The 11123-nt window shown below is 46.0% G+C and overlaps 1 protein-coding gene across 16 annotated transcripts in view; it reads left to right on the forward strand.

The window, feature by feature from the left end:
• CACNA1D (calcium voltage-gated channel subunit alpha1 D) overlaps nucleotides 1–11123 on the forward strand; it is a 326871-nt gene that overhangs the window by 303505 nt on the left and 12243 nt on the right. For 14 of the 16 annotated variants that reach the window (XM_083156198.1, XM_083156192.1, XM_083156197.1 and 11 more), the window contains 4 exons: nucleotides 1520–1666; nucleotides 1752–1915; nucleotides 4925–5046; nucleotides 8589–8909. In XM_083156198.1, coding sequence (XP_083012324.1) covers nucleotides 1520–1666; nucleotides 1752–1915; nucleotides 4925–5046; nucleotides 8589–8909 — 754 coding nt within the window. The remainder of the gene's footprint in view (nucleotides 1–1519; nucleotides 1667–1751; nucleotides 1916–4924; nucleotides 5047–8588; nucleotides 8910–11123) is intronic. The other 2 variants (XM_083156201.1, XM_083156202.1) reach the window with 1 other exon arrangement.

Consider the following 11123-nt stretch of genomic DNA (forward strand, 5'->3'; position numbering starts at 1 on the left):
TTAAACATATCATAATAATTACACAAACATAATAGATCCAGTGCTGCACTATCTACGCTCACAATCTCCCACTTCATGGTAAGGCTCCTGTCTCTTCCTCCTGCCAGCTACTCTCTGGTTCATTGTGATGTTTGAGGGCTCAGATTCACACATACAGTACTAGTAATCATATTACAGTATATACCAGTGTTCATAATATAAGGCACTTGCCAAGAGGAGGGAGGTTTCTGGGCAACCAGAACCCCCCCCCCCCCCCCTTGTGTTTGCCTATGAGACGTGGTCAAAAGATTGAGCTGCTGCTCAGAGGAGTTGGAAGAGTAGGAAAGAAATACAATTGAAATGACTGTGTTTGTGGAAAGATTGTTGGTACCAGATGGGGTCATTTGAGTATTGCACCAACATTCTCTATAGTTTATGGAGAATGGTGCATAAAATGAATACAACAAAATCCAGTGAAGAGCAATTCTGTGAGCATCAAGGTCTTGTTAGTGAGAGCGGTCAGAGGAAAATGGCCTGATTGGTACCAAGCAGGCAGGAAGGCTATAGTAACTGAAATAACCATGTCTTACCAAAGTGGTAGGCAGAGGAGCATATCTGAAAACACAGCATGTTAAACCTTAAAATGGATGGGTTGCAGAACATTGGTTCCACTTTTGTCATCTAAGAACAGGAAGCAGAGGTTGCATTGGGCACAGGCTGGCACTGGACACTTGAAGACTGTAAAAACAGGTTCTGGTGTGACAAGGCTACATGTCTGCAGCAAGATGCAGAATGTGTCGTAATCAACATAAATCTGTAGATCCATCCTAACTTGTCATTTAGTCAGGTGGTAGAGTAGGTGTTGCAATGGTTTTTTTTTTAGCACACATTAGGCCCTTTAACACTAATTATGCATAGTTTAAATGCCCCTGCTGACTGAATGTTGCTGATCATGTGCACCAGTTTATGGCCATGATCAGCAACAATACCATTGGCTTCTAATGACTACTTTCCAGCAATCTAGAACACCGTGCCACATAGCACAAGTAATATCAAACTAATTCCATGTACATGGCTGTGAGTTCAGTATTACAAAGACCTCCTCAGTCAGTCACCAGTTCTCAACCCAGCAGAGCACCTACAGTAGGAGATGTAGTGCAACAATATTGAGTCTATTCTTCTAAAAACTCTGTTCTGGGGACAAATGGGGGGGTCGTACTCAGCAAGAGCATAGGGTACCTAATAACGTGGCTACTGAGTGTATATAGTTCATAAAGGCACTGCATCGAACGTCTTCACATACCTGTGGAGAGGTGAAATCCTTTTGGACAGTTCAGATGAACTCTTTGGTTAAATTGCAGAACATTTTATTACTCATCCCAGCCCCCCCCCCCCCCCCCCCCCCCCCCACCGATCCCCCAGCACATACCTTGTCTGCTACTAAGCTTACTACATGTTATGTCTCTGTTATTGTGAGATTTACGGCTGCTTATACACCTGAATGTTGGTTGCTGTGATCTACTTGTTATCACCATCTCAGATCAGAGTCTGGAGAAAGAAACCTGCCTGTCATCTTCCGAGAAGACCCGGACTTCTTAGACTACAATGAAGAGCCTTACTTGGGGGAACGGGAGTACTACAGTGGGGATGAGTATTATGAAGACGATAGTATGCTCTCTGGGAACAGGTACATAATGACCGCATATAATATATCCCACACATCTCTACCAATGTCTCTCCTCTACTTACTCAGAACCTATCCTTTAAATCAGGCAAATGTATGAAGACCCCATGTTATTCCCGGCCAATGACTTGGACTACGAGAGACCCAAAGGCTACCACCACCCGCACACCTTTTTCGAAGAAGACGATCCCCAGATATGTTTCGAATCGAGGAAATCACCAAGACGGAGACTACTTCCTCCAACACCCCCATGTGAGTACAGCCCACAGTTATTGTTGTTTGTATTGCTGAATGGAAAGGGTATGGATCATTAGGTCACCACAATGTTGGTCGACATGAGTCTAGGTCGACATGCAGGAAGGTCGACATGAGTCTAGATCGACAAGGGTTAGGTCGACATGCAGGAAGGTCGACAGGGTCATTAGGTCGACAAGGGTTAGGTCGACAGGGTCATTAGGTCGACATGGGTTAGGTCGACAGTCAAAAGGTCGACATTTTTTGTACCGAATGTCAACACAGTCGACATGGACACTGAAAAATAGCACTGCGTCCCCTAGCATGGCTCACTACGCTCGCCATGCTACGGGCACACTATTTTATTCTCCCACCACGCTCTAGTGGATGGTAGGGCACGAAATACCGCCTGTCGGCACATGTCGGCTCAGAAAAAATGTGAAAACCCTTTTGACTACCGACCTAGCCCATGTTCACCTAACGACCCTGTCGACCTAGACTCATGTCGACCTTCCTGCATGTCGACCTAGACTCATGTCGACCTAATGACTGTCGACCATCATGCTGGTGACCCAATGACCGTATCCCGAATGGTAAGTAGCGATTAACATAAGAACAAACATCACATTACATTATCACATTACAATGTAGATAATGTTACTGATGTGTTCATAATGGACATATACATAATTACAGTCCTCAATTGACATACAGTATTCACCTGAAGGGGAACAGAGAGGGCCTGCTCGCCAGAGCTTACATTGGAAAGGGAACACGGACAGACACAGAGAGTAGGGCGAGGGGGCAGCACTGGTGGGATACAGAGGGATGGGCGATTGCAATGGCAGAATGTCTGTGCGTGGCTGGGGTAAGCGGTTCTGCAGTTCCACCGTTTTATCTCAGCATACATTTCATCTTTCAGGCACATTCTAGCCACATAACTCCCATTCTCTACTCCCTTCGCCCATAAGATAATTTCCAAGATTAATTTACTAAATTTCTAAACCCTACATGACCAAGGCCCAAGGTACCTGAAGCAGCTTCTAATTTCATACTGTCCCACCCGATTACTGAAATCTGTAGATGAAGGACATTTAGCAGTACCTAGGATCTCCTGTAATTCATCTTTTTAGCCATGCGGCTCTGACTCTATGGAACTCAATTCCCCGCACAGTTCAAAAGTCCCCCACCTCTGGAACCCTTCAGAAACAGACTCAAGACTTTCCTCTTTACTCAAGCATTTCCTTAATTCCCTTAAGTATTGTTTACAAAAGCTTCTCTGTACATTGTTCCTGTACTGTATTACATTCATTCTATCTGTTAAGCGCCCCATTGGAGAAAGAGCACTATACTGCATAAATAAAATTATTATTATTGATTTTGAAATAGGGCAAATGTACATTCAATTGCAGAAATGTAACTTTTTACTTTACTCCACCTTAGCCATGTTCCAGTTACTGCCATTATGGAGGGCTATAGAAAGCGCGCTACTGTATTCTTGTCTGACTACGATGGAAATGTGCATATTGGATTCTCTTTATGCAGCTGCACAAGTGTTTCTCAGTATACAATAAAAAGTTACCTCTGCAGCACCGTAATAAGAGCGAACAAAATGTTACTGTGTCTTTCTGAATATCATTACTGAAAGTTTCCAATTAGCAATTTCTTCAGCTTTGCAATGGTAATTTGTATATATTGAACCACATTGCCATAACTAGCATGGTGCAGTGTGTGCCACCTCACATAGCGCAGCAAGGTAGGGGGCGCTTTTGGCATTACTTGCCAATGATCTGTAAACTAACTTTACTTGTAGTTTCCCTTCCCTCTTTGAAGCCTGACATCTGACCTCCTCTGTCTCCTTTCCCCACCCCTGCCATTGCGAATACATTTTAAACATTCATGAACCCAAATTGAGAGGTTTTTGACACTCAGTAATTACACTGACCCTTATTACCTTTCAAGATAGTGACACACTGGGGACTCGAACCCACCACCTGTGACACTGCAGCCAGACCCTCTGTTTACACTACTGTACATAGGCCCTTATTCTAGTTGAATCGGAGGGACGCGTATTTCGGACGGGCACAGGAGTGTTCTTATCCCCGCCTACTGTACGGATCGCTCACACCGCCCGTATGTGGTAAGACGCCGAGCGAATGGACTGCGAGTGGATGTTTCATGTGAACACCTCCCCCATCTGTGGGAACCTCCCCCATTCTCCGATGGCTACCAACGATCGAATGATGGACCGAACGGTCAGGCAGCACCGAGTGCTCCAGACTTATCGGATATTTTTCTGTATAAAAGCAGGGATATGGGAGGGCAGCTGACATCCGGCTATGTCAGATGTCCGCCCACCACACGTGCTTCACGGCCGGGTTACCATACGTACGCCCAGCGTTTTCATGGGAACGCGGGGCGTACGCATATGGTAATGAGCCCAAAAATCCTTTCACGCCCCTCTCCACTCCCTGCTCGGATGGTTCCGACCGGTCGTTTTCTGCACGCAACTCACGCCGTGTTCAGACGTGCAAGACGTTTGCACATGCGCAGAAACGCCTCTGCACATGCACAAACACCAACCATCGGCCGTCCGACCGCATGCGCAGCCGTCCGTCTCAATCAGAATAAGGGCCATACTGTAGATCTGCTCGGTTGTAATGCTGTTTTTTTACAACGTGCAAGTGGCTTCATATAGTTCTAAATCTTGTAGTTCTTATTCAGGATCAAACAGCTGACTGAGTGATTGACTGAAATACAATAGGCCATAGTTTCGAATCCTGGGCATGGCAGCCAATCAATAGGCTTCAGTATTGAAACTGAACAATAAAAAATAACTGTTAGGGGGTTGAGCCAATTCTCTTTCTGGCACAGGACACCAAAAGGTCTAATGTCAACTCTGTTGAACCATATGCCCCATGTGAATAGCAGCCTAATGGTCATTTACTAATTAGACTTTTTAAAACGAAAAACCGGAGCAACAATGGAAAGAATAGAACATCATTGTCCTGTGTCTGTGTCCTGCAGCAAACCGAAGATCTTCGTTTAATTTTGAATGCCTGCGTAGGCAAAGCAGTCAGGATGACATCCCTCCATCACCGACGTTCCACCACCGGGCGGCGTTACCTCTACACTTAATGCAGCAGCAGGTAAGCAGATGTCCTGGTTCATACAATAAAGCAGAGTCAGACTGGGTTTTCGTGCTTCCATGGGCAGTTCTATTTGTAGCATGCCGGGTCATATAAGAATGGATTTGTTTTGTAGCGTGTGTGTACATATTCCATTCATTCACTTGTACTGGAGTCTGCATATAAGCAATGTATGCATTGTTTTATGTGTGTTCATTACACAGAGGGCTGGAGAAACCCACAAGGACAGAGATTCCCTGGTGAAGCATGTGCCGTGACACACACAGGGCCAGCTCTAACTTTAGGAAGCTGCCTAGTGCGCTGGGATAGGGAGAGAGGGCAGGCGGGTGGGTTGGGGGTACTCGTATAGGGAGACAGGCAGTATGGGGAGAGAGATGATGGCAGAGCCTCTCTCCCCAGCTCAGCACACACTGCTCAGTGCCGTGTGCTGAGCTAGGGAGAGAGAGACAGCAGCAGCGGCAGCCTCTCTCCCTGTGTGTGTGCAATGCCGCTCGCATAAATTAAGTTACATTTTTCTAATGGGTGTAGCCGTGCCCCCACCCAGAGGCCCTGCCCAGTGACCATGCCCCCTCCATTTTACTGGGCACCGGACAACCTGTTGGCGCCCCTGGGCATTGGTGGCAGTGTGAAAATGGCAGGAGAGCTCCTGCGGGTCAGTAACAATGCCCTGCATGTACAGACGATGGAGTATATCATTCACAAGTGTTAGCAGAATGCAGCATGGCCCCCACCATCGCCCATCATGACATCACGATGATCACCTGACAGACACCAGCTGGCCACATGGTTGGCCACCAATTGTCATTTTCAAATTACATTTCTATTTTCTGCTATTTACATAAATGTGCATCGAATGATTTCTCCCGTGCACGCAGCTCAGAGTGACCTATATAGTCAAGGACAGGGCATAGAACACTGGGCGTTCCCATATGGTAATAGGGCAGCCCAGCGCCCCCCGCCCTTCACTGCCACCCTACGTCTGCACATGCACAGAAATGTGTATGCGCAGACGCGCAACATCGGTCCGCACGGAGGACCGAAGCAATTAGAATAACCCCCAAAGTACTGATGGAACGGATAACTATATGATATGATCAGAGCAGTGTGGTGGGATCTGTAGTACTGTACGTACAGTATTCACTTTACTGTAAACCTTTCCTGCTTTAGTATTCCATGACATGTCCAATAACCATGACAGCTTCCATGCTGTATATATAACACTGTGCAGTCACAATTTATATCTGCCCATAAAGTTGATTAGGATCCTTCATCGTTAATGATCAGTAATTGTCCCATCTTGGCTCTCCCTATCCTGTAGTGGGACATTCTAATGAGATTACTGTCCTCAGTGATGGGTTTATCTATCATCAGATGTAATATTAGTCCCCCATTCACTGGACACAGCAGATGTAATTGGGCTTCACGTGTCACCTAGGCAGACGCAGTATGATATGAATTTGCTGCAGCCTATTGTATTATATAAGCAGGTTCATTAAACACTTAAGATGGGAATAAGTAGGTTCATATTGGGGAATGTTGTACCGTGTACTTTTATAATACATTCATTTAATTCCTTTAAGAACATTGAATGTTTTTGGATGTACTGTCCATCAATGGCCCATTATCTACAGAAAATATTACCTAGACAAAATGCAAATGCGCTTATTGATCAGAATCATTAGAGTAAACTGTATTATACCATAAAGTAAATATGCTTAGCATAATTTTACAACATAGGCCCACCGCAACCATGTGACCTCATCTGGTCGGTCTCTAACACTAAGGGCTATTTCACATGCTCCGGCTCCTGCCGGGCGGCGAAACCCTGCACAGCCAAAAGTCATGCCGCACAGAGTAGTTAATAATTGACACGATTGTGTCCATTCACATGGGACGGCCACGGCCCGGCCGCCCGGTTGCAGCCGGTTCCCACCACTGGAAGGGACTGCTGCCAGGCTTTGGCCATCCCCACCATTGTAAACTGCTATGTGCGGCACGGCTTCCTGGCCGTGCAGGGTTTCGCCGCCTGCCAGGAGCCGCAGCCTGTGAAATAGCCCTGAAGGACCCCATACATTAGGGCCCAAGTCAGACCTAATCTCCCCAGCAGCTCCCCGGGACAAGTCACATACGATTAGGCACTTGATGTGCCATTTTTTTACATGTGATAAATCGTATGCGTTTTATCACATGTAAAATCCTGGGGAGCTGCAGGTGGAGGGAGCGCGGGGAGCCAGGCTGCATGAGGTGGCGGGGGAGAGGCAGGAGCTGAGTGAGGGGGATGCAAATAGGCGGCGGGGGAGCCAGGAGACAAGCTACACAAATGAATGGAGCAATCACTGGCTGCCCATTCATTGGTATGGTTTTTTATTTTTTTAATAATTAACCGCCCACTACCTGGCTTTCCATGCCCGCCTCTCAGGTCCCCTGGCCACCTCTGTTCGGCTGTCACCTCTGTTCGCCCCCTGGCCGCCGGCTCTGTTCACCCCCTGGCCTCCGGCTCTGTTCGCACCCCCCCCCCCCGGCCCCGCCGCCTCTATTCGCCCCCCTGGCCGCTGCCACTGTGTCTCCCCCACCCGGCTCCTGGCTGCCTATAATATTTATCAAATCTCATGTGCATCCTGTCCAACTTCCCAACTCCATCCGATGTGCACGGGCCCGCACATCGGGTCGGACGGAATGTCAAATACATAAGTTTTGGCCCCCTGGATAACTAGGAGACCTGTTACTAGGACCAGTAAGATCGCTTAGAAAATGCCCTGAAATTACTGCGTGCGTAGGCCGCATTAGATTCCAGGCAGGAAATAGTAGTTGACAAAACAAATAGTGTCCCGCTAGGTTGGTGTTGACTGCATCCGGTAACAATGTCTGAGGAGTTGACACCAAAATAGCAAAGCTGCTAAGGGACAAAGCTGTTACAGCAAGCATAACTGGCATGCTATGCTTTATGATTTTAACTTTTTGTCATATTTTCAGCATCAGAAATTAAATGTTTCTGATGTAGAGGTAGAGGAATGTGTTTTTCCTTTAAAAAAAAATACAAGATGAAAAACAGTATTGTACTTTTACTTTTATTACTGTGTATGTAACAATTTCAGTTTCAGAATTCAGTTATTTGAAATTTTATAGATCCTATTAATGAGATAAGACAACCAGCATAATCAGACGGAACTTTTCCTTTATTGCCTGAAAAGCTGTGTAAAGTGTTCCAAAATAGGCAGCACCAGTTTGGGATGCAGTTGGGAATAACTGGTTGGGTAACATCTCCGGCACATTCCCATTGGACCAATTGTGTGCTACTGTATCAACTGTAGATATCGAATCCAATTCACAATGTAGATTCCATTTCAGTTCTTTACTCCGCAATGATTAACCATTATTATGCTAGAACAGCATATATGCATATAAATAATACAGATTAAGCTGTATGTCCCCTTTAACCCAGAATAACAATATTATAATTATATAATTATAATATTACTTTTACTCGTTTGCCTTTTGACCAGGCATTGCTGTATAAATAATCACATTGTTCTTCCCTGCAGATTATGGCAGTGGCCGGTCTGGATTCTAGCAAAGCGCAGAAGCATTCTCCGTGTCGGTCCACGCGATCCTGGGCCACTCCCCCAGCAACTCCAAACAACCGGGACCGCACCTCATTCTACACCCCTCTCATCCGGGTAGACCGAGCAGAGTCCAAGGAGCAGATGAATGGCAGCCTACCGTCCTTGCAGAGAAGCTCATGGTACACAGACGATAGTGATAGTTCATATAGGACATTTACACAATCCAACCTGACTGTGCCCTGTGACTTCAGGAACAAACACAGCGACAAGCAGAGGAGTGCAGACAGCCTTGTGGAAGCTGTAAGTAGCCGAGAGGTATAGGGGGCGGGGCTAATGTATATTGTATTGTATATGGCCATACCATATAGGGGGTCTGACGTATAGAGATGACGGTTATGTTTTAGACTCTAAATAGTACAGAATACATTATCCCATATAAACTAAATATATAATGTAAGAAATGTCTAAACTAGAGGGCGGAGGGAGCTGAATATAACGCTGTGTGTTTGCAGTTATTAAATTTTATTTATCAGGTGCCACAAGTGGTTCGCAGCGCCGTACAGAGAGGACACATTAAAACAGTACACAGAACTAAACATTAATGTAACTGGAAAAACAAAAACAGAGCACAGGTAACAAAAGCAGAACAAGCCGAGATGTTGGGAGTAGTTGTCCGCGTATCAGTTGTGATGCGGGTATGGACGGTCGTAAAGTAGGAGAGAGCTGAACTGAAGACAGAAGAGGGTTGTGAGAACAGGAGGAAAGAGGGCACTGCTCAAAGGAGCTTACAATGTAGAGTAGCTAAGAAATAGCTTGTCACCTTTTTCTCACTACTATATAGAAATAAAAAAACAATATGTTCGAGTAGTTAAGAAACAGGCTGGTCAAACTGGAATCAGTGTCTCCTTATAACTGTTTTGCAGTAACAACCAAATCCCCAAACAGACCTCTCAGCCTTCAGTGATCATAGGTTCACTAATGTCGGCAACTGGTGTAGGCACATGTATAGGCAGCGCTGCTAATGTAGGCAACTGGTGTAGACAGCGCTACTAATGTTGGCAACAGGTGTGGGCACATGTATAGGCAGCGCTACTAATGTCGGCAACAGGTGTGGGTATATGGTTACACAGTGCTACTAATGTCGGCAACTGGTGTGGGCACTTGTATAGGCAGTGCTACTTATGTCAGCCACTGGTGTGGGTATATGGTTACACAGTGCTACTAATGTCGGCAACTGCTGTGGGCATGTGTATAGGCAGTGCTACTAATGTCGGCAACTGGTGTGGTACGTGTATAGGCAGTGCTACTACTGTCAGCAACTGGTGTGAGCATGTGTGTAGGCAGTGCTACTAATGTCAGTAACTGGTGTGGGCATATGGTTACGCAGTGCTACTACTGTCGGCAACTGGTGTGGGCACTATGTATAAGCAGAGCAACTGGTGTGGGTGTTATGTATAAGCAGAGGTACTACTTTCGGCAAAAGGTGTGGGCACGTGTATAGGTAGCGCTACTACTGTCAGAAACTGGTGTGGGCATATGGTTACGCAGTGCTACTGGTGTGGGCAACTGGTGTGGGCTTTACATATAGGCAGCGCTACTACTGTCGGCAACTGGTGTGGGCACTACTTATAAGCAGAGCAACTACTTTTCGCAACTGGTGTGGGTGTAATGAATAAGCAATGCTACAAATGTAGGCATATACAGGAGTACTCTAGGTATTATGTGTAACATAATGTGTGTCAATGTCATATGGGCATTATAGTGCATGGCATATTAGGTAAGGGGAATTACGGTGTGTGGCATAATGTGTAATGGGCATTATAGTGTTCTGCATATTGTGTAAGGGGCATCATGATGTGTGGCATAACGAGTAATGTGCATTACTGTGTGTGGTATAATGTGTAATGGGCATTATGGTGTTCTTCATATTGTGTAAGGGGCATCATGATGTGTGGCATAACGAGTAATGTGCATTACTGTGTGTGGTATAATGTGTAATGGGCTTTGAGGTGTAAAGCATAATGTGTTATGGGGATTATGGTGTTATTGGTACTTTTATATGAGCACGCCAATTCCCCACTCTCCCTGTTTTTTAACACATGGCACCAAAATGGCTAGTAGGCACTGACACAGAGCTTAGCACTCCCAGTAAGCCAATAAGCAGCATGGCTCCTGGGTAGCGTGGGCATGAGTCATTAGGTCAAAAAGTCGACACGGAAAAGTACATGAGTTTTTCACAGGTTTTTATTGTCTATGTCGACATAGGTCCACATGGACACCGTATAAGTTTACCACGTCCCCTCACTATGGACCTTATTCTGGTTGCGGCGGCCAAGCGTTCCATAACGGCGTACGTTCCCCGTACGCAGCCGGTGAGCGAAAGTCCACCCACAAAACAGCCGCATACGGACGGACACAAACACCAACAAAGGGGAGTGGCGTACACTTGAGCGCACGCCAACGTACACGGACGGATCACTGCTTAGACTCCAACAACTGGCGTACAACAGAGCG

Source organism: Crinia signifera, chromosome 8 (assembly GCF_055691185.1).
Source record: "Crinia signifera chromosome 8, ASM5569118v1, whole genome shotgun sequence".
NCBI lineage: Eukaryota > Metazoa > Chordata > Amphibia > Anura > Myobatrachidae > Crinia > Crinia signifera.